Source organism: Elgaria multicarinata, chromosome 1, assembly GCF_023053635.1.
Source record: "Elgaria multicarinata webbii isolate HBS135686 ecotype San Diego chromosome 1, rElgMul1.1.pri, whole genome shotgun sequence".
NCBI classification, from domain to species: domain Eukaryota; kingdom Metazoa; phylum Chordata; class Lepidosauria; order Squamata; family Anguidae; genus Elgaria; species Elgaria multicarinata.
The window spans coordinates 69,886,716-69,907,849 of record NC_086171.1 but is presented as its reverse complement, the minus strand read 5'-3'; the positions used below and the strand labels follow the sequence as shown (position 1 = coordinate 69,907,849).

At 42.9% G+C, this 21,134-nt stretch overlaps 1 protein-coding gene across 1 annotated transcript in view; it reads left to right on the top strand.

The window, feature by feature from the left end:
* ITGA9 (integrin subunit alpha 9) overlaps positions 1-21,134 on the top strand; it is a 249,188-nt gene that overhangs the window by 184,220 nt on the left and 43,834 nt on the right. The window contains exons 19-22 of the mRNA XM_063129756.1: positions 8,991-9,083; positions 11,235-11,314; positions 17,055-17,138; positions 17,681-17,789. Coding sequence (XP_062985826.1) covers positions 8,991-9,083; positions 11,235-11,314; positions 17,055-17,138; positions 17,681-17,789 — 366 coding nt within the window. The remainder of the gene's footprint in view (positions 1-8,990; positions 9,084-11,234; positions 11,315-17,054; positions 17,139-17,680; positions 17,790-21,134) is intronic.

Here is a 21,134-nt window from a genome sequence, read left to right as displayed (position 1 = left end):
ACTCTTTCCTTATCTCTGATCTGTTTCTCATGCTAGCTCTAGCAAGTTAACCACTTTCTTATCCCTGATCTATCAACAGAGATGGGAGATAAAGCAGGGATTCCTCTTGCTAGCAATGGTTCCAGGCTTTTGAGGGTGCTTGGGCAAGACACCCTCAGTGGCCCTCCTCACTCAGTGAGTCTGCCTTCTCACCACCATTGTCACCAGCTGCTATTGCTCCTCATCTTCATTTTCAGCGTTGTCAAGCAAGTAACTACTAGCAGTCAGACAGCCAGTGAGCAAGTAGGCAATGGCATCTACCACTCCTCACCACCACCATTAACATAAGAACATAAGAAGAGCCATGCTGCATCAGACCAAGGATCCATCTAGTCCAGCACTCTGTTCACACAGTGGCCAACCAGCTGTCAACCAGGGACCAACAAAGCAGGACATGGTGCAACAGCATTCTCCCACTCATGTTCCCCAGCAACTGGTGCACACAGGCTTACTGCCTTGGATACTGGAGGTAGCACATAATCATCAGGGCTAGTAGCCTTCTCCTCCAGGAATTTATCCAAAACCTTTTTAAAGCCATCCAAATTGATGGCCATCACTACATCTTGTGGCAGTGAATTTCAGAGTTTAACTATGCGCTATGAGAAGAAGTGCTTCCTTTTATCTGTTTTTTTCTGGTTTTTTTTTTTTTTTTGCTTTGCTGCATATTCATCGAATCAGATCTTCTTACCTTCTTTGCACATGTCTTTCAACATTTGTCGACACATAATTGTAAAGAGCCTTCAATCTATTTTTTTAAAAAAATGATTGAACATTGCTTGCAAATTTTGCACAGCTAAATGATTTGAAGCACAACAGATTAACGGCTTCATTAAAATGTTTGAACGGAGTCCATAGAAAGCAAAGGAGTAGAGAGTTGTTGGGAGTACATTGAAATGACACAGCAGTTACTATAAACCAGTCCTAGACTATCTATCTATCTATCTATCTGAAGCTGCCTTATACCAGGTCAGATCATTGGTCCACCTAGCACAATGCTGATGACACTGACTGGCAGCCATATATTTGGTTTCAGAATGAAGTTTAGTCTTCTTTCTACATCTTTCTCAGAACAGTCATGAGGCCTTCTAGTGCTTGTACTGGAATTGTCCTGGCTGAGGTCTCACTCCATTGGTGGAAGTGGACTAGGGTAGGTAAAAAGAACATAGGAATCTGCCTTATACCAAGTCAGCTCACTGGTCTTTCTAGCCCAGTATTGTCTACTTTGACTAGTAGTGGCTTGCCAGGGTTTCAGATAGGGAAAGTCAGGTGATCCTGGAGAACCAATTCCGAAACATTGTTGGACAATAACACAGGCGTCATTTGTGCAATGGACCCTCCCTTAATGAATAGACCGAAGACTTAACAACACTATTAACATTTGAACAGGTGGTATATAGGCGCAACTTGCAAGTGGATAAATACATGGACATTTGGTTTGCTATTTTTGAAACCTATGCATAACTCTCCCCTCCTTTTTTAATGAATGGTATACTTGATGGGAAAAATGACAATATTCCTATATATGTAATGTTTCTTTGCTTTACTTTTTCATGACTTTTTTAACCCTAATATTCACAATAAAAAATTGAAAAAAATAAATTACTGAACCTAACTTACATCTTTAGCAATTGTTTGTCCTCTTTGGTTCACTTCTCAGCAAGGCCTGAGGCAGATAGTCTCTGATATTCCTCCTTCTGGTTTATGTGTGTGTTTCATTCTGTATTTTTAGATTAATCTAACCCTCTCCGTCATACTTTGGGCACGTTAGCCTACAGTATTTTCTACACTAGATTCTTGCGTTATGTGCTAATTTTTCTTCCGACAGTTAAAAAGGTAGAGGAGAGTTGGTGTGTGTGTTTGTGTGTGTGTGGACTATGTTAAAATCCTCCAGGGATGTTTCTTTCCCCTTTCCTTCCTTCACTTGGAGACTTCCTGTGTACGTCAATGCCTGTAATCTCATGTTCCAAAAATAGGCTCAGCTGCATGGGTTGTGGGGAGGGGGGGAGATGGAGAGAGAGGTTTTCTGTAATTAGTTTTATGGAAATGCCCTCCCAAAATCAGCAGGGTCTCCAAGATGCGAAACTAAATTTGCTGAATTGGGGGTGTGGGTGTGCCTTCAGCACTTACTAATGAGATCATGGAAGAGAGCAGGAAATCAGTGTCTCATGCCAAAGAAAATATTCTTTCACCATTTTTTTCCCTACCCCTCTCCTTCCTAGAACAAATGTCGAGAGGTTTGTGCTAGCATACTTTTAAACAGTGAATCATTCATGAGGGTATCGTTTATGTCACTGTGAACACGTCAAGAATTATGAAAAATTAGTGACTGAGCTCGCGTGTTTTCCTGTTACCTCTCCCCATCACCACACACACATTCCTTTTTTCCCTTTTGTATCATGTCTGTTTGATTGTAATTATACATGCAGAGATTATGTAGTCCTTAAATCATTGTACAGTACCTAGAAAACTTTACAGTGTAAACCTAAGTGTGGGAGGAGCAAAGTGGCAAATTGTCCCTGCACGCTCATGACAGTTGGGGGGGTTAGGAAGCAGGCCTACCTCCCCCTGCCCCCTGTTGCCAGCATGTTGGCATTTTAAAAAAATCCTCCCATTGCTACCATTGCTGCTTCTGGATCTGGGTTTAAGATCATACTATATTACAGGGGTACTTGGGCTCATCTACACTAAGCAGGATATTCCACTATAAAAGTGGTATAAAAGCAGTATATAAAAGGCAGGAGCCACACTACTGCTTTATAGTGGTATTGAAATGCACTGACAACTGTTGGGACCCGTGGACACATCCCATATACCACTTTCATACCACTTTCATAGTGTTATATCCTGCTTGGTGTAGATGTGTCAGGGGTCCCAACAGTTGTCAGTGCACTTCAGTACCCCTATAAAGCAATAGTGTAGATACTGCAGTGCACTTCAATACAGCTATAAAGCAGTAGTGTGGCTCCTGCCTTTTATATACCACTTTCATACTGCAGTCATAGTGGAATATCCTGCTTGATATAGATGAGCCGCGTGACAAAAACAAAACAAAACCCAGTAATCCGACTTATTTTTAATGATGGAAGTTGTGCTGCTATCTTTTGCTGTGTGCAGGAGAAGCAGCACAATCAAAATGGCCTCCTGAATGGGCCATGTGCAAGTTGTTTGCTTCCTCTTTCAAAAGAGGAAGTAATGAGGGACAAACACACTTGCAGAGAAGCAACGGTAAACAAATGCTATTTCCCCCCGTGTGATGATGCTCAGTGTTAGATCAGATTCTGTTTGGCGCATTCTTTTTAAAAAGAGCATTTAGAATTTCTTTCAGTTCCAGGTTGGAAACATGTGATGCCAGATTAGGCACTGTTTGCTGTGGAAGAAATAAATCAGCACTGAACCTGTAGAGCAATAGGAGACTGTGTAACGCAGAGCAAATAAACAACTGTTTTGCTGTTAACGCTCAAACGTTGAACTTTTTTAGAAGTTTCAATTTTTTTTGCATGTCTATGCTGCTCAGGCTTCAATTGAAAAAATGAGCAAAATTGGTTGGTAGATCTCAGTAATAAGCATTACACTAATCATGCAATGTAAAGGCACATTCAGTGTTTTAACACAAAATGCTCTGAACAAGCTGTTGTTTATTACTATTGTTTTTTTGAGCTTCCTCTTCCCTGGATGATAATGATCAGTTTATAGAATCTTCTCAGAAAAATCTAGATTTGTTTTTACATAGAAGACAGTAATCTGTCCAGGAAATCTCATTCTTTTTTCATAACGTATATTACTGGATTTCTGCTTAAATGTTCTTTTGCACAAATAGGATACAGTGTGGAAGAGTCATTTAAAGGAAAATGTATTTGGGTGCTCAGCGCTAGTTTGCATGTGTTACATCAAGGCACACAGTTGAGTGACAAACCAGCCTTTTCTGGGTTATAAGTTCCTGACCCCTCTCAAGTGTTGAGGTCCTCCTGTGAATTGAGGGGTATTGACTATTAGGCTGAAGCCCATGTGTATTAAGGAAGTATTCACCCTGCCATGAGATGTACAAAACAAACAATAAGGAGAAGAGCAAAGCAGACATCTTTCTTTTGTTCTATGCAAATAACATGAAATGAGACTTAGTGCAGCTCCATGTGTTCCAATTGCTGTGGGAAACTCTGGTGCTACACTGGTGTTTCTTGCAGAAGCCGAAGATGTAACATGGATGCCATCCACTATATGTTTGGAAACTGTGAGCTCACAGAGTGTGTACGAGGGTCTTCAGAGAGATGCCCACATAGGTGTATGGCATAGAACACAGAAAGCAGCCTTATCTTGAGTCAGAACATTTGTTCTTCTCTCTCAGCATTGTCTGCCCCAGAGGGAGGCAATGTGACGTCCTCCAGATGTTTTGGACTACAGCTCCCATAATCCTAGACCATTGGCCATGCTGGTGGAGCTGATCGAAGTTGTTGTGCAAAACATCTGGAGGACCTCTAATTGCCTACCCTTAGGCCAGATCTACACCTTGTGTCAAATCATTATGAATGTGGAATAAAAAACAGGAAATAACACTACAAAAGCAGTATATGGAATGTGGATTGTGCCCCAACAGTTATCAGTGCACTTCAATACCACAATAAAGCAGTAGTGTAGATCAAGCCACAGTCTAATAACGAGTGACTGGGATTCTGGACAGGAGCTCTTGGACAAGGGCAGCTCTAGTGTGTAGTCTGAGAGATGCACCTGAGGGCAATGCTGCCGAGAATTCAGGGTCCTTTGACACTGCAAAGGGAGCTGGGTAAACACCTCTCTGATCACTTGAACATGAAAATACAGTAGAGAAAGATCTGCAGACAGTTGTTAACCTAAATGTAATTTCATATTTCAGGGCAACTTCATATTTCAATTTTATTTACTTATTACATGTATAGCTCCCTTCCCCCAAGAAGTTTAAGACAACATAGATTGTCTTCCTCCCACCTCCCATTTTAGCCTGACAACAACAGATTAGATTGAAAGTAAGTGAGTAGTCCAAGGTCACCCAGTGAGCTTCATGGATGAGGAATTGGTTGAACCTGGGCCTTTCCAGTCCTGGTTTAACACCCAAACCACTACACCATGCTGGTATACAGAGGCACACCCTTATTCAAAAATTCCCATTTAAATATTATGTGTCCTTTTAAAACAAAGCAAAAAATGTATAGATGTAATGCCCAATCAGACTGTGATTGAGGTACTGCGATTTAATCCACAAGGAGTCTCAGACATGTTGTGTTTCCTATTGTAGAGACAGAGGAAGCTGCCTTATATGAGGGTGCGACTATTTGTCCAACAAGCCCTGTAATGTCTATTCTTTCTGGCAGTGTCTTTCTAGGAAGACATATTTCCCAACACTTTTTAACAGGTTGTTTTAAAAATGGTGACGTCACGGATTGGAGACCTTATGCATGCAAAAAGCATGTGATCTACCACTGAACTATGTTCCCTCCCTCTTGATAGGACAGTTTGAAGTGTCTGTCTTTACATGTGATGGAGAGCCTCTCCCAGCATGAATCTACCCATATACTACATTTCTCATCTAAGGCTTCCTACAAGTGCCACCTCCGAGGGAGGCTTGGAAGGTGGCAACAAAGGAGAGGGCCTTCTCAGTGGTGGCCCCCCAATTCAGGAATGATCTCCCTGCCAAGGCCCATATGGCACCATTGTAATCTTTTCAGCACTAGATAAAGACCTTCCTCTTCTCTCAAGCATTTGGCAGCATATGATGAAGTTTTAATCAGGTCCTGGATTTTTCTTATCATAGTTTAAAACTGTTTTAGATATATGTCTGTCTCTGTGTGTGCTGTCTGTTTGTATGTACATGGTTTTTATAATATATTTTACGGTTTTAATCGTTGTAAACCACCAGAGAGCTTCAGCTAGTGGGCAATATAGACATGTAGTAAATGAATGAAAATGAATACAAGATCTATGTTTTGATTTTGTTTGTATATATTGGGCAGAATCTGGTAGTATAGATTCCATGAAAGCAATGAAATGGAATTTAGTGCTAACGTCTCTTGGACTGTTCCCTCTGTGCATGTCAACAACCTACAGAAAATTATGTTCTTCAGCTATATATATATTTGTTGCATTATTTCAGTCAAAATCTGGATAATATTCTCATAAGATAACAAGTCTGGTAAAACTCCTGAAAATGTTATTTTTTAAAAAATAAAGCAAGATGTCAAGGGATGATGGTAGTTCAGAGTAAATTAAAACCAAACGTTATACCACTACAACCCTGTAAAAACCACACTAGGCAGATTGGGTAATCAGTCTGGTTGGTAGGTCTTGACAAAATTATATGGAGGAATTTTCTAAAACCAGTTAAAATATAAGCAGAGAGATGCATGATGGTTTTTCAAGTTTTGAAAAGAAAGGCTCTAGCATCACTTGGATCTGTAGAGCAAGAGTATTCATCAATCATAGCCACATCTTTTTATTAGTTTTGGGGTGAAAAGAAGCTGAGACAATATACTGGAGTCAGATGATGGCCACCCTGAGCTACAGGCAGGTGGGTGTCCTGTCGCGGTCTCAAACAGGACCCCACAGTCGTCCAATGAATGCCTGAATGTGGTGCAGGCAGGCATGAGCTGGAGTTGCAGGACCATGGATAGCACCAAGCTGACAACTTGATGCAACAATGTTTGGAGCTCAACTGAGGCCTTTTATCCCTCTTGGGCCAGAATACCCTGTCTAGGCTCCACCTACTTCCTGAAGAGTTGAGAGCCTTAAAGGGACATTCCTGTGGCCAGGAACCTCGCACTCGGTCACCTTTCAGTTAGCTGGCTGCTTTGCATGTTGCGTCTGCTTGTGAACAGGCTCTGCACAAACCGTACCTGTGTGCCTCTGTGCTAAATTCAGTATTAGTGTGCATGTGGCTGATTCAGCCTGTGGTAGTGTTGCTGACGAAACACTGTAGAACCTCCCTCACTTATTAATGAAGGTAAAGCTTTCACTATTAGCAGCTTGAAGAGTTATAATAGTTCTTGTTGAATTTCACAGTGATAAATATAGCTATTTTTTAAAAAATAAACTTGTTCTTTGCTGGATATAGTAATGTTGTTTTAATACTTAATTTTTGTTGTTGTTGTTTAAGGGTATATTGTACTTTTCTATGCATAAGGTGCTGCTTGATCATGCAACCTGCAGAACACTCTTTAGCAATATTTTACTTCTTGAAACATGCTCTTATTCTTTAGCAGCAGAACTCTAAAAATATGTAATTCAATGTAGGCTTTTATTCTATTTCTGTAGATGAAATAATATGATAAGGGTGTGAAATGTAGGCATGAAAATTGTCTTTCCAGTGCTGCCACTTTAAACGTTTAATAATTATTATGAAAAAGATATTAATACAAATATTATTTAATCAAATGTTTAAAAATGGATAATCTAGTCAGAGATGAAAAGAAGCCTATAGACCAGGGTGGAAAAGTATATGATTATCCTCATACAAATCCTAGCCTCAAATGATACCTTGATCTAATAATGCCCCATGAAAGTTCATGAAAATTGAATGTACTTAGGTACGTTGTTGTGTCTGGGTTTCAAAAGGCCTGTAATGGGCAGAGGTGATCATGTTTTGACATCTAGAATCTACTACAAACATCTGATTGACATCCCTTTCGTTAGCTAGATAGGATTAATTTGCCCCTTTTTTTGGCAGGTCTTACAAGCTGTAGTTTGTTTTTCTGCTTGCATATATCTAACTTAGCTTTCTCCTGCATTCAATTTAATATATATAGTTATTTCTCTCCTGAATATGAAGAAATTTGTGGATTTTGGTAAATTCTTATTAAAAACAAACAAATGAAATTCTTACCCATCAACACCAGCGAAATTCAAGTAGGTACAGCTGTTTTCAGTATGGAGAGGGCCACCATGGACCTGCCTGCTATGTATCTGTTAAAGGTCAGGAAAAAAGAGATGGCCAAGTCTCATTCATCACGAACGTGGCCAAATGCGCAGGGTTTCCAGCCCAGAGTTTTGAGAGCAAAGCCCTCAAAGCCCTGGGCCTGGATGGACAAATCTGTCTGTTTTGGTTTCTTCCATATTCATTTTTTAAATAAATAAATGAATATCAAGTTCTTTTTGTCCTGGATATGGAAAAGTTGGCTGATTTTGGTCAATTCTTATCAATACTATACTGAAATGAAATTCTCACCCATCCCTAATCCTACTTCCCCCACTGAGAAAATTCCAGTTGTAGTGCTACTTGGAGAAGGAGAGAGAGAAAGAGAGAGAGAAAGAGAGTTGGAGACTCATGTACTTGTACATTTGTAATGTTTGCTTCATTCATAAATATACAAACAGAGCAAACGCTCAGGCAAAAGAGATACAGATCCATTACCTCTCATCAGAGCCCCAGAGAGAGGGACTGCACTCTAGAGGCGCCTTCAGCCAATCCCCAAATCGCACTGTGTGTCAACTCTGCCCAGAACTCTCTGTCTGTGTCTGGGCCAATCCACACATTAAATGCATGTTCGTCTTTGTTTCAATGGCAAATAGCAATAGCAGTGGAACAGTGCTGAAAGTTTCTTCTCATTGTGACCATGTAATGCTCTGGAAATGACCTCTCCCCCTGGAGATGCTATTGTGTTTTTTATACCTCTGGTTTGTGATTTGTCATAAAGTTCATTCCTGGGAAATGATGGGTTGGATCTAGGGTAACTTACTGCACTTGGGTCCCATTGAAATAAAAGTTAGTAATCACTGAAGTCCCATTGATTTCAGTGGGAACAAAGACTGCTATCATATATGCCCACAAGTAAGTGGGTATAGGATTGCAGCCTAAGTGCAGCTGAGCTCAGTCCAACCCAATGTGTTCTGCTCTTCATTTGCTGAAGCATATCTATCTATCTATCTATCTATCTATCTATCTATCTATCTATCTATCTATCTATCTAATCCTTCCTTTTCTCCTTTAGGAAGAAATGGGCATTGCGTGTGAGTTGCTGGAACCAGACTCAGATTTCCTGAAGTGCAGTGTGGGCTTTCCCTTCATGAGATCAAAATCCAAGGTAATGGGTTATGACTTGCAATAGCTCTGAGCTCCTCTGTCTGTCAAGGAAATTTGTGGGTCACAGACTACTTCGCAAATACACTGTGGCTTTGCACTTTGACCACAGATATGTTGTGGTCACCTCTCTGCTTTGGCTATAAGGTGCTCCTGGTCTTTCTTGGTCAAACAGAATTCAGTGGTAGTACCGTGACAGCTCTTCATAGCCAGTGAAGCGGACTAGCTATTCAAATGGCAGTTCTTTTGAGCTACCCCAAAATGATTCTGTGAAGTTTCTTTGGCAGACATTTGGAATAGGCCATTTCTGTCCTTAGTTGGCCTGCTTCACTGTCTGTTTTCTCTGTTTTCTCCTGCTATGCAAAGTATTCTGTTTTCTCCTGCTGTGCGAAGTATGAAAAGTTCAGATATTTGCCATGCAGAGCCAATACAAATACGTTTTATTATTGTTATTTTCTTTCCAAGCTTTTATTTGTCATATTTGTTCCATTAAGGTTTATGCCTTTTCATTTTGATGATACTGCTGGATGTTTTAAAGCTTCATTCTGTGCCTAAGGCATTTTGGCCTAAGACATTTTGCTGCCTGAAGCAAAATGCTGCCTAAAGCAGCGTATGGCACCCCTTAGTCAAGGTGCATTGTATCCAGCGATGGTCAAATTAATTTGGAAATTCCAGGAGCACCCTGGCAGTAAAAATACACTAATTATAAATGAAACAGCTAACAATTTGCTGCCAGGGACAGCTTCCTCACTCTAATGGTAGGGTTGGTTCTGATTCAGTGTGGAACCGGTTAAGTCAGCAGCCAAATCTGTATTAACCATTGCTAAGGTATTTCTCTCCTGTGCCTTTCTATTCCCAGTGCTTTGAACCTGGGAGGGAAGCCTGTGGTGAGGGAAGGGGAGGTACCTGCTTTTTATTGTAGTAAACATCTGTACAAGTTGGAGTTGCATGAATAGCGCAATGCCTGTTGCAATAGTACTAGCACTTGGCTCTTTTCTTTGGGCATATCAATTCCTACAAGGGTGCCATAAAGCATATGCAAGTCGTCCTCCACCCCACCCCCCTCACATACCAACAAAAGATCAATGGTGCTCCCAAAATTGTTTATAAGTCTGCAAAATCCAAGTAACACCAGATTCATCTTGCCAAGGCATCATAAATTTACCTTGGCATGATGCCTGTACATGAAGCGAAATGATCTTCATGTGCATGCCATCATTGGCCCCAGCCAGCATAGCAAATAAGTACCAATAAGACCAATCAGTTTTTTAGGAGGGAGGGGCAAGCTGGGGGATCCAACTCCAGCTCTCCCCTGCCTCCTCTTGAATGATCAGGCAGAAGACGTGTGTATGCAGCCATGGCTGCTGGATTCGATAGGGGAATCACGTGCAGAGAACTGCTTGGGTGTGTGATTCCCCATGGAGCTACAGATGTGCCCTGAGCTTTGCATAGGGAAGTGTATGGGGAACTATAATTGGTTGGATGGGCTGGATGATCCCCTACCCCAATCTGGCCCTCCGCAGACCCGATGATGTCAAGGAGGGCACAGACACACTCCTGACATCATTTCGTCCCCAGTTGAAGTTCCAGCTGGAGCCCCTCCAGCTGGAACTTTGGTTGGGGACGTGGCTTTGCTGGCTCCATGTCTTCCCCCATTTGGGAGGACACAGGATGGGCAAAGTTTCCGCAGCTGAAGCACCAGGCGGAGGAGCGCTCCTCTACTTGTTGCTTCGGTGTGGGGGATGCAGCGTCACATACCCCATGGCTTCCCCTCTTGGGGAGGGGTGAGGGGTGGGAGAAGCTCCTAGCATGCTACTTGCCTGCCCAGGTGTGCTAAAGGGATTTCTGTTCTTATCTCCAGTCACTGTTCCCAAACAGTGAAGCTAACAGCAGGGATTCCTCTCCTCCCTTGCCCTGAAGGGGCAGGGCTCTGGGTGGGCTAGTGGGGAGAGGAGCCCCGTGGGCCAGCAGATGCCCATCCCTGGTATCAAGAAAAACCATTTCAAACCTAGAACATGACTAATTGCGCTAAATGAATACATCCTAGAAATATGCAACCTTGTGATGAACAGAAGGTATTTCATTCAAAGATGGCTCATGTCTATCAGAAACAATAACCACAATGTGATAGATGCTACTTTCTTTTCCCCTTTAGTACGAGTTCAGTGTTATCTTTGACACCAGTCATCTGTCTGGGGAGGAGGCGAGTCTTACATTCCTTGCCACTGCTCAGAGGTAATGTAGATTTCACTTTCCATCTCCTTCATCCGCCATCATCTTGGCACGTTGCAGACATCTCTCTTGCCTGGCACATGTCTAGCACACACAGACTCTAAAATGACATTGGAACCCTTACTGGTTTTCTTTCTCCCCTGTAACAATGCTGATTGAGTAGGGTCAGGAGTGGCCTCAGCACCTGACCACTTCTTTGCTCAGCACAGTCCCTTAATGATAATTTTATTATTTATTTATTTATTATTACATTTATGTCCCACCTTTTTTCCTCCAAGGAACCCAAGGCGGCATACATAATCCTCCTTCTCTCCATTTTATCCTCACAACAACAACCCTGTGAGGTAGGCTGGGCTAAGAGTCTGTGACTGGCCCGAAGTCATCCAGTGGGTTTCCATGGCCGAGTGGGGACTAGAACCCACATCTCCTGACTCCCAGTCCAACACTTTAGCCACTACGCCACATTGGCTCCAAGCAGTACTGAGTGGCCAGGTCTAGCTGCTGTTTAAATTTCCCACAATATTCCAAAGCAATGCTACATCAGAAGTATTGTGAGAAAATTAAAATGGCAGCTAGACCGTACCTCAAGCTTGCAGAACCTCAGGCCTCAGGCCCTCTGGGAGTTCCTATCCAGCCCTCTGGAGTTCCCCAGAAGGCCATACACCCTTTCCCTCAGTTTCAATTATTTCATAGTTTCTGGGCTTTTGTGCATTCCCTCCCCCCCCATTCTAAAAGATTAAAATGCCTCTTCCAAGGCTTTACTTACTGGAAGTAAGAGCTTTAAGCTTAAATATGTCTGTGATTTTGGTATTTGCTCCCTTTTGCCTTTTGCTCTGCCCACTATGCGAATGCTGCCCACAATAGCTTGCGTGAAAAGGAATCTGACCTTCGGCTAAAAGAGGTTCTGTACCACTGCCTGCCATGGTGCTTTTGCCACCATTGGATAAGGCCTCCAGAACCATCAGTGGACAAGAGGGCCCACCAGGGGCAATTTGCTCAGCACCTCCTAAAATATGGAGACCGTTCCAGATTGGCTGTCCATTGTCTTACGCTGACTTTAGCCAACTGAAGAGACACCGTAGTTGGAGCTGCTACATTGGTTTTGTTATGAATCATAAGCTTGTGCCAATGAAATTCAATGGAAACAGAGGGAGTTCTTTAAATCTCTAAGAATAGAGCTGTGAAAATTAAGTCATCCACCCTCCAAATTTAAGAATGGGGAGATCTTCCTCCTGTTCTGCCCATGGTTCTGCTCATGGATTCTGTTCTCTGGAGCCTGAATGGCTAGATTTGGCTTTTAGAAATGTTGTTGTTGTTGTTGTTGCATTTATATCCTCCTAATCTCCATTTAATCCTCACAACAACAACCCTGTGAGGTAGGTTGGTCTGAGAGTTTGTGACTGGCCCAAAGTCACCCAGTGGGTTTCCATGGCTGAGTGGGGACTAGAACCTGGATCTCCCAGTCCAACACTTTAGCCTCTACACCACACTGGCTCTCACACTACACTGGCTCTGTATTGGCTTTGATTCAGCATTAATCATATGTAGAACAGACCCACTGAAACAAATGGAACTTAAGTTAGCCGTGACTGGTGCAGCCTTTTATCATTTTCTCTCCCCCCCCCCCCACAAATACATACAACTGGGTAAATGCCTTAGCATCAAGTTGGTACTGGGTACAAGGAGTAAGGGCTGATTTTAGTGCATAGCGGTGCAGGGAACTGCTCTCAGCCTGAGGGCTTAATTGAATTTTGGAGAAGCTCTAGGAGGCTGCCTTCTAGTGGTGGGTGGGGCCAAAGAAAAGGGGACATGGCCATAATAATAATAATAATAACAACAACAACAGCAGCAACAACCCAGCATATTTTCACTTACATCTCTTACTGCCAGTAACTAAGCCTTAGGAGAGGCATTTCAACCTTCTAGAATTGATGAAAAACTCTACAAAAGCTAGAAAACAACTACATGATCGATGGTCAGGGGAAAGGGGATGTGGCTAGGAAAACAGTGTGTCACCATTTGAGGAACCAATGAAGGTTCAGAGTGGGACCCCAGGAGGGACAAATTTGGCCTGTGGCCTTGAAGTTCCTCACCCCTGGTATAGATTATAAGAATTTCAGAAAAGCACAGCACATAGGACCAATATAGACATTACTTTAAATGTTAGCGGATACATCTTTTTCTTTCCTTTTTACTCTAGAGTTGGCAGTGTGGATCAGGACCATAGCCTAGGACTGGGCAGGGGTTAAGATTTAAACTGGGAGCCCTGCACCTACTCTAGAGGAAAAAAATGGGGTGGGAGAGACATAGCTGCTAGACACAGATTTAGAGTAGGGGTGTGCACGGACCCCCCAATCCGCTTCGGGGCCCGATCCGGATCGGGCCCGATCCTCTTCGCGCCGCTCCGCCCGTCTCCCGCTCCACTCCGCGGAGCGAGATCCGGCTTTGCTGCCGTCACTATATGGACGGCGGCGGCGGCGCAAGAGAAACCACCCACCCACCCCGCCCCCTTACCTTCCTCCGTCACGGGATTCAATTGAGGCCCTGGTTGAAGCCGGAAGAGGTCTCGGCCTTCACTTCTGGCTTCAACCGGGGCCTCAATTGAAGCCTGCAACGGAGGAAGGTAAGCATCCCTCCTCCCTGCTCCCTTATCTGGTGCCGCCACCGGCGCCGCTGCATGGATGGCGGCACCGGCGGCGCCAGGTAGGCCAGGCCCCTTCGCCTGAAGGTAAGTGGGGGGGAGGGGGACTAATCTGGCGCTGCTGGCGCCGCCATCCATGCGGCAGCGGCGGCGGAAGCACCAGGTAAGAGAGCAGGGAGGAGGGACGCTTACCTTCCTCCATCGCGGGCTTCAATTGAGGCCCCGGTTGAAGCCGGAAGAGGCCTCGGCCTTCACTTCCGGCTTCAACCGGGGCCTCAATTGAAGCCCGTGATGGAGGAAGGTAACCCTGCTCCCTTACCTGGCACTGCCGCCGCCGCCGAATGGATGGCGACGCCGGCAGCGCCAGATTAGTCTCCCTCCCCCCCACTTACCTGCAGGCGAAGCTCTGGAATGAGGCGATCCTCTTTGCCTCGATCCGCAGCCCCCTGACTCTCTTCGCCGCCGCCTTTTCCGGAGGCGAATTAGGCCGCCTCGCTCCTGCTTCTCTGAACCGAAGAGAAGCGGAGCACATCCCTATTTTAGAGTAATATTTATTTTTGCCCTTAGTAGGAGTTCTGGAAAGATTAAAACCAACACATTAAGAAGAATCTTTCTTCTCCTTACAGGGAAGGAAGTATAGTATAGCAGCATTTTAGATGATTGACACGGTCCATCTCCAAATTGCCCATTCTTTGAAATGTGACCTTGAGCTTTCTTTAAATTGGCTATTTATGTTGCCTACCACCGCCATGGGAGACAATAGAATCGCATCATGGTTTTTGTCAGTATGGATCCCTTTTTATTCCAGGCACGTCCGATATACCACCCCAACCCTACACTTTTGTGACAGGTACTTTCAAAAGGCACCTTGGCGTGTTGTGTAATGTAGACACATCCTGCAGCCAATTTGGTAATTTCCTATTTAGAAAAAAAAGCAAAGAGTTCTGAGTTGGGGATAATGAATCTATTAGACTTGCCTCAGAGGTATCCCATTGATTACAGCATTCTCCGCTTAAATTCTCCATTTAGACCAGGGAGGGAAAACATAGAATGTGATTTCATACATGATTTATTAGGATCCGCACAGTCTTTGTGTGCCAAGGGATTGTGATGCTAAACCTGATAATAGCTCATAAAAAATGACCTGGTGCATGGGCTTAATCTTTCCCCATTCTGTAATGGTTTAAGAGGCAGGACGTAAAGACATTATTCCATTTCCAAGCACCAATATAAACTAGCCAACAGGCATGCTTTCCCATCTCTCTAGGTATGGGGAGATTAGTCAACACAGCCAGATTTGTACGTAATGTATAATCAATGATCCCAGCTGGCTGAGAACTACTTTGAGATGGCATGGCTAATCTTTCTTGTGCTTTATATTGTGGCAAGATTCTAGAGAATCCTAATGCTGGAATAGATTTACCCAATCCATTATTGCTTGCACCAAGTTTAACTCAAATGTATCTTTCAGTCATGACCACAAAGTCCATATTTACTAGTGCTTCAGTGAAATAAGCAATTGGAGGCAAGCCAGAAAACAGACAGCTTTTATTTCATGTCGATGGTCCACTGGCATTTACAGCATTACACCAAGGGTCTCTTGGCCCCTCATGCTTCCCCTATCCTGATTTTAGAGTCCTCATGTGGCAGCTGAGCTGAATGTTTTTGTACCTCAGAGGATATCCTGAAGTCTGCTAGGCCAGAGTTTAGGCCAACTCTCCATTTGACTATAGATCCTTCATAATGGGTGCACAGGGAGTTGATAAAGAGAGTGTTGAAAACTTTAATGTATGGTGCACACTTCCCATGATTATAAGCCATAAAGAAGCAAACCCCATCTGTGATTAGCCACAGGAAATAATTCTACTCCCATGGGAGCGATCGCTGCTCAGCTTCATGAACTTTTGCTCTTAGACCCACCACTTCTAAAGCAGAGGCTCCCGCTTTTGCCTTTTGATGCGGTTAGATGCGATGGTAGATGCATGAAAGACGGGACTGTAGGTGCCATTTGGTATCTCCCACACTTGCATCTAATATAACAATTCTTAATCTCCTGTTTTAAAACAAATTAAGTCAGTTGGAGATGAGAGAATAGAACCCACAGTTGCGTTACGAATCTCGGGGGGAGCGGGGGAGAAACTCTTGAGAAATAACAGGTGTGTGCAACAAGATCTTGCAGGCTTCCGAGCTGCCCATGTTTATCATAAATGGACGTACCACATCAGACAGTTGAGTGCTTGCATCTGTATGTTGTTGTTTTTTATCCAAGAAGAGCAGTTGATCTACACAGAGGGATGCTCCTGACTGTGCTTTCAAAGTCAAGGAATGTTGTGCTAATCTGCTGAGCAAATCGTAGTGTGCCTGCGAAGAGCTTCTTTTCATTTGAGCACAAACTGATTTTCATGAACAGCCTGTAATTAACAAGAACATATATAAATGGTTGAGCAAAGTGCTGATTTCAGGGGAATCTTTGAAGCAGGGACAACCGTGACCCCAATTGTACAGTGGCAGGCGAAGCTAAGGCACCATTCTAAATTACGTGAGATGGGGGAAGACACAAGAACATAAGCAATTTCTGTACCTATTTTAAATCCCAGAAAATCTACCCAAGGAGTGATCCCCACAGCCCCTAAGTCGTGGCCAACAGTGGATTTGGCAAGAGGAGGAGGAAGGGCCTTGATGTCACATTAACCCCATCCCTTCCCACTGATGTGATGTTGAGGTGAACCCCCTTGAGATGGGGAACCTAGATATGGCCAACTGGTATAGCTGCCCAAGGGGAAAACCAGGACCCGGGATATCATAGCAATAGCCAGTGAATCATAAGGCTAGAACGAGCACCAAAACTATTAGGCAAAAACTGGTGTTGGGCTGTGTATGTGCACACCACTTCCTTCTTTCACATGAAAGTTGCCTCTCTCATTTTGCCATGACTGTGGAGTTAATATGATGTAACAAGGCACACAGCTTATTTGTAAGGGCGCTTTTTATTAGGAGAGATCATCTGGGGGGAGTATTAATGTCATTAAGAAATTACATCAGTAAGTTATGTTAAAGAAAGCTCCTTTGTATAACAACCTTGCCTCTCCTTGTTTGACACAGTGGGAACTTGGAACACAACCTCCATGACAACTCTCTCACCCTATCTGTTCCCCTGATGCACGAAGTGGACTCATCCATCACTGGGTAAGGAACTGGCCATGAAATGAGCATATTCATGCATAAAAAATTCCCGAGATTACTTTAAGCATCCCTTCCATTGGAAATCCCCTCCATCCCTAGTTTACAAGTCCAGAATGTTTGTTTCTTCTCAACTAATTTCCCAGACTAGGAAACTAGGACATGATAAAAGGAGTGTGTGTGTGTGTGTGTGTGTGTGTGTGTTTACTTTTTCCTTTATTGCATTTCCTCAGCACAGAAACATTAGGCATTAATTATGGCACTGTGATCTACCTTAAAAAAAGAAGACATTATTTCTGAGGTCAAGTCAAAAGTTTTGGTTCACATCCACAAGACCAAAGGTTGGGGTCAAATGTTCTGGGATAGTACAGGTCACAGGGAGGTCTAGCTGCGTGTCTTTCTGTTTAATTTCACAGTCAGAACTCTGTTTATGTTTTCCTCTCTTTTTGAAAGATAAAAGTGCTTGAAGCGGGGGCTATTTGTGCAACAAAAACTAAGTGGGGCTCCTTTGGGGCGCTCTTATATTATTCCATCTTTCTCTCATTCAGAGTGGTGTCCCCCAGTTCTTTTACTTATGGCGAGTCTGTGGCAGCATCACAATTTATTCAGCTGGAAGATTTTGAGTGTGATTTTCAGGACCTCAACATCACTCTTCAGGTAAACATTATGCACAGCTGTGTTTCTTGCCAGTGCATTTTAATGTTTATGGGTTTTTTTGTTAAGGAAGTGTGTGTTCTTATCTATAGTTCAACACACAATGCCTCCATTGGTCGATGGGGAAGGATGCTAAAGTCTAAGGCTGCAATCCTATACATACCTACTCGGGAGTGAGTCCTATTGAACTCAGTGGGGTGTACTTTTGAGTAGACATGCACAATAAATACCTATTACCAAGACAGATGAGATAATGGGTCATTTCTTTTGCCTATTGATTAGTGAAGCCTATAGATTTTGAGCTGTTGTACTGCACTCTGGGTTACTGCATCGTTCAGATATGTTGTGTTTCTATATAGTATGCTGTGGTAGCAATAACACTGCGTAGTCTGGGATCCGAAGACATAATTTTGATACAGCTAGTAGGGTTTTTTGCATTTTTTCTTTTCTTTCTACTTTGAGCAGATCCTTACCCCTCAGCCCATGACACATCACAAACTGCTCTGGAAACCTCCCTTAGATTCAAATGCGGCCTGCCATGTGGAATGAGGAGTGATCACTCTTTAAAGAAAAAATAATCCCAAAGTGCCACTAAGGATGCCATTTATATAATGTTTTAATTCTGTTTTTCTGCACCTGTGGGGGATGAGGGGGGTAGTCCATGGGGAGTGAAATGGCCCCCAGACCTCCCAAAGTTGCCCACCCCTACACTGGGGCAAAAATGGCTACCAGGCATGCAAGGCTGCTCCCAAGGGGGGGAAATGTCTTGCTTTTGCTGTCTGGCTGGGAATATAAAGCAGGGGATGGGGAGGTAGGGGGGAGTTCAGGACAGATTGCCCCAAATAAATTTCTGGTGGGACTGTGCTTGATTTGGGTGGGTCTCAAGATGTGCTGGCCTGCTCTAGGCCTAAACTGTAAACAGCATTTTAAATTGCTTCACTGCAGACACAAATGCTTCTCAACGGTGGTTTTAGAACTCCATGGTGGAGTTTTTACACCACTGTTGAGAAATGTATTGTCTGGCGGAAAAAGTCCACCCCATGGGAAAAATGGGAAAAAGCTCTATGCTGAATATCCATGGTGTGTAGAGGAGAGTTCCTGCCCAACTGTTGGGTTGTGTATTGTGTGGAGGGCTCCGTGGAATTTTCCATTGTGTTGACTTTTCCCACTGGCTACAGAGTTTCCTGGCAAGAGTGGCAAAAGGAGCAAGTGCCGCTCTAGGAGATCCACAGGGATTTTTTTTTGCAGCAGTGGCTGATGGGATACTATCGGGAGGACCCGGGGAGAATAGGGGGTGGAGGAACTGTCAATCAAACATCGCAATGGATTTTACTCAATTCCACGGTAGCCCATAGTCACACAACGGTGGAATTAGAACATGTTGTGTGGGGAGTACCTCCTAAAAACTCAACTGTTGAGTGGAGTTTTCACACTGCATTGACTAACGTGTTGTTTGAACTGAGCCAAAGTCTGTTCTCCCCCCTCCCCCGATTTGTGGCCTACTTCATGCACACTGTCCTGAGTGGGCTACACCAAAATGTGGTCATCCTACCAGAGGTAGAATCATGTGCCTTACAGCCACTTCATACATCATGGGTTAGATACTTAGAGTAGATTAACTGAAATCAATGCAACTTAACTTAGTCAACTATTAACTTAACTCACAACAATTTCAAAGAGTCTATTTTAAGTATGACTAAGTTTGGATACAACCTGTAATGTTTACTGTGTACCTGTAAAATGTTGTATCTGTACACCTAAAAATGTGTGCACATGATCAAAGTATGCTTTTAATCACATACTATGCCATACAGGTGCAAGACCCGAGAAGTCTGGATTGACCTTGGCTCATGATCCCTGCATACATATATTGACAGTTGTCTTAGCCATCATGTAATGTGTGAAGCAGATGTCATCTATCCTTCCCTTGCAGCTGTTTCCCACCGAAAAATTTACTGTGAGGTTGCGATCCTATCCCCATTTAGCTGGGAGTGCAACTCATTGAACTCAATGTGACTTACTTCTGATTCAATATGTATAGGATTGCATCATTTGTCAGTTACCTCTTGGGGCACAATCCAACCAAACCTGAGTACTTTTCAGTTCCACTGATTTCAGAGGGAGAGATCTGAGTCCCAATAGGATTTTTGAAGAACATAAAGCTCGATTTTGCTTATACTGATTAAGAAACATGTCTACCATCTCTTGAAGAGCAGTTGACCCTCTCTCTCCTTACCATCCATCTCCCATCCAAAACGGGTCCATGCACTGTGGCAAAATCTTTTTTGCCACTAGGTGGGACTACAGAATGACAAACTGTACAAGGAAGGCATGTGAAACTACTAACATTTTATTCATGTGTATTTTTACATCATTTCCTTCTCTCCCGAACATAATGCTGTTTTACAGCTAATAAGTAGCACATGTCTCTCACCATGACGAGGCCATAGTTCAGGGCAATTGATTCTGTATTGTCATTCACTGTCTTTAGTTATTTAGTGAGAAGGAGTGGAAATGCAAAACCCAGGCTTGGATTTCAGGACCCTAAAGCTTCTCTGACCAAACTATTGGTTTACACTGATTTTGAACTCATAATTTAGATTGCCCCATATAATAATCATGTAATGATTGGTAGAGAGGATAAACACCAGATGGATGCTTTGATTGTGTGATGATTTTTGTTTTTTTAAAAACGAAATGGTATCTAATTTGACAGGGTTGTGGTGGTGGAATGTTTTCTGAACAACTTAAATGTGTAAATGTTTAGATTTTTTCCTTGTTAGAACTTATTCTTCGCTTGATCTCGGGCAATCAAAGATCATGTAGAAAATATGTGATGTCTTGAGAGGAAATGAAGCCTATTTGGAGTGAAGGCAATGCTTCCATGCCCTTTCATAACAATCTCTCTCCAAATTGTTCAAATGCAGAAGAGGTGCATTTTGATACTGATTATACTATATGTAGAAATCACCCATCCCTCTGTTGGCTCAGCCAGACTGTCTCTAATCTAATTTATCTCTTACCTCCACACAAATTTCAGAGAAGCCTTTATAGCTGACTCTCACAGATACAAAGCAGCATAGTTCACATAAATAACCAAAACATTAATTACAAAGCTCCAGAATTTTGGCAAATCATAAAAGTTTAGGTAAACCATCGTTTTACCTTACAACATACTTCAGTGGTTCTGACTCTTTTCAAAAGTTCTATATTGAGGGTAGTAATACAGATTTACTTGTAGAAAAGAAACCAGGTTGATTCTATTTTATGAATAGAAAGAAACAATTGGTAAAAAAATGATTTATTTTTTAAATTATAGGGAACCATAAGTTAAGACATATTTAAGGC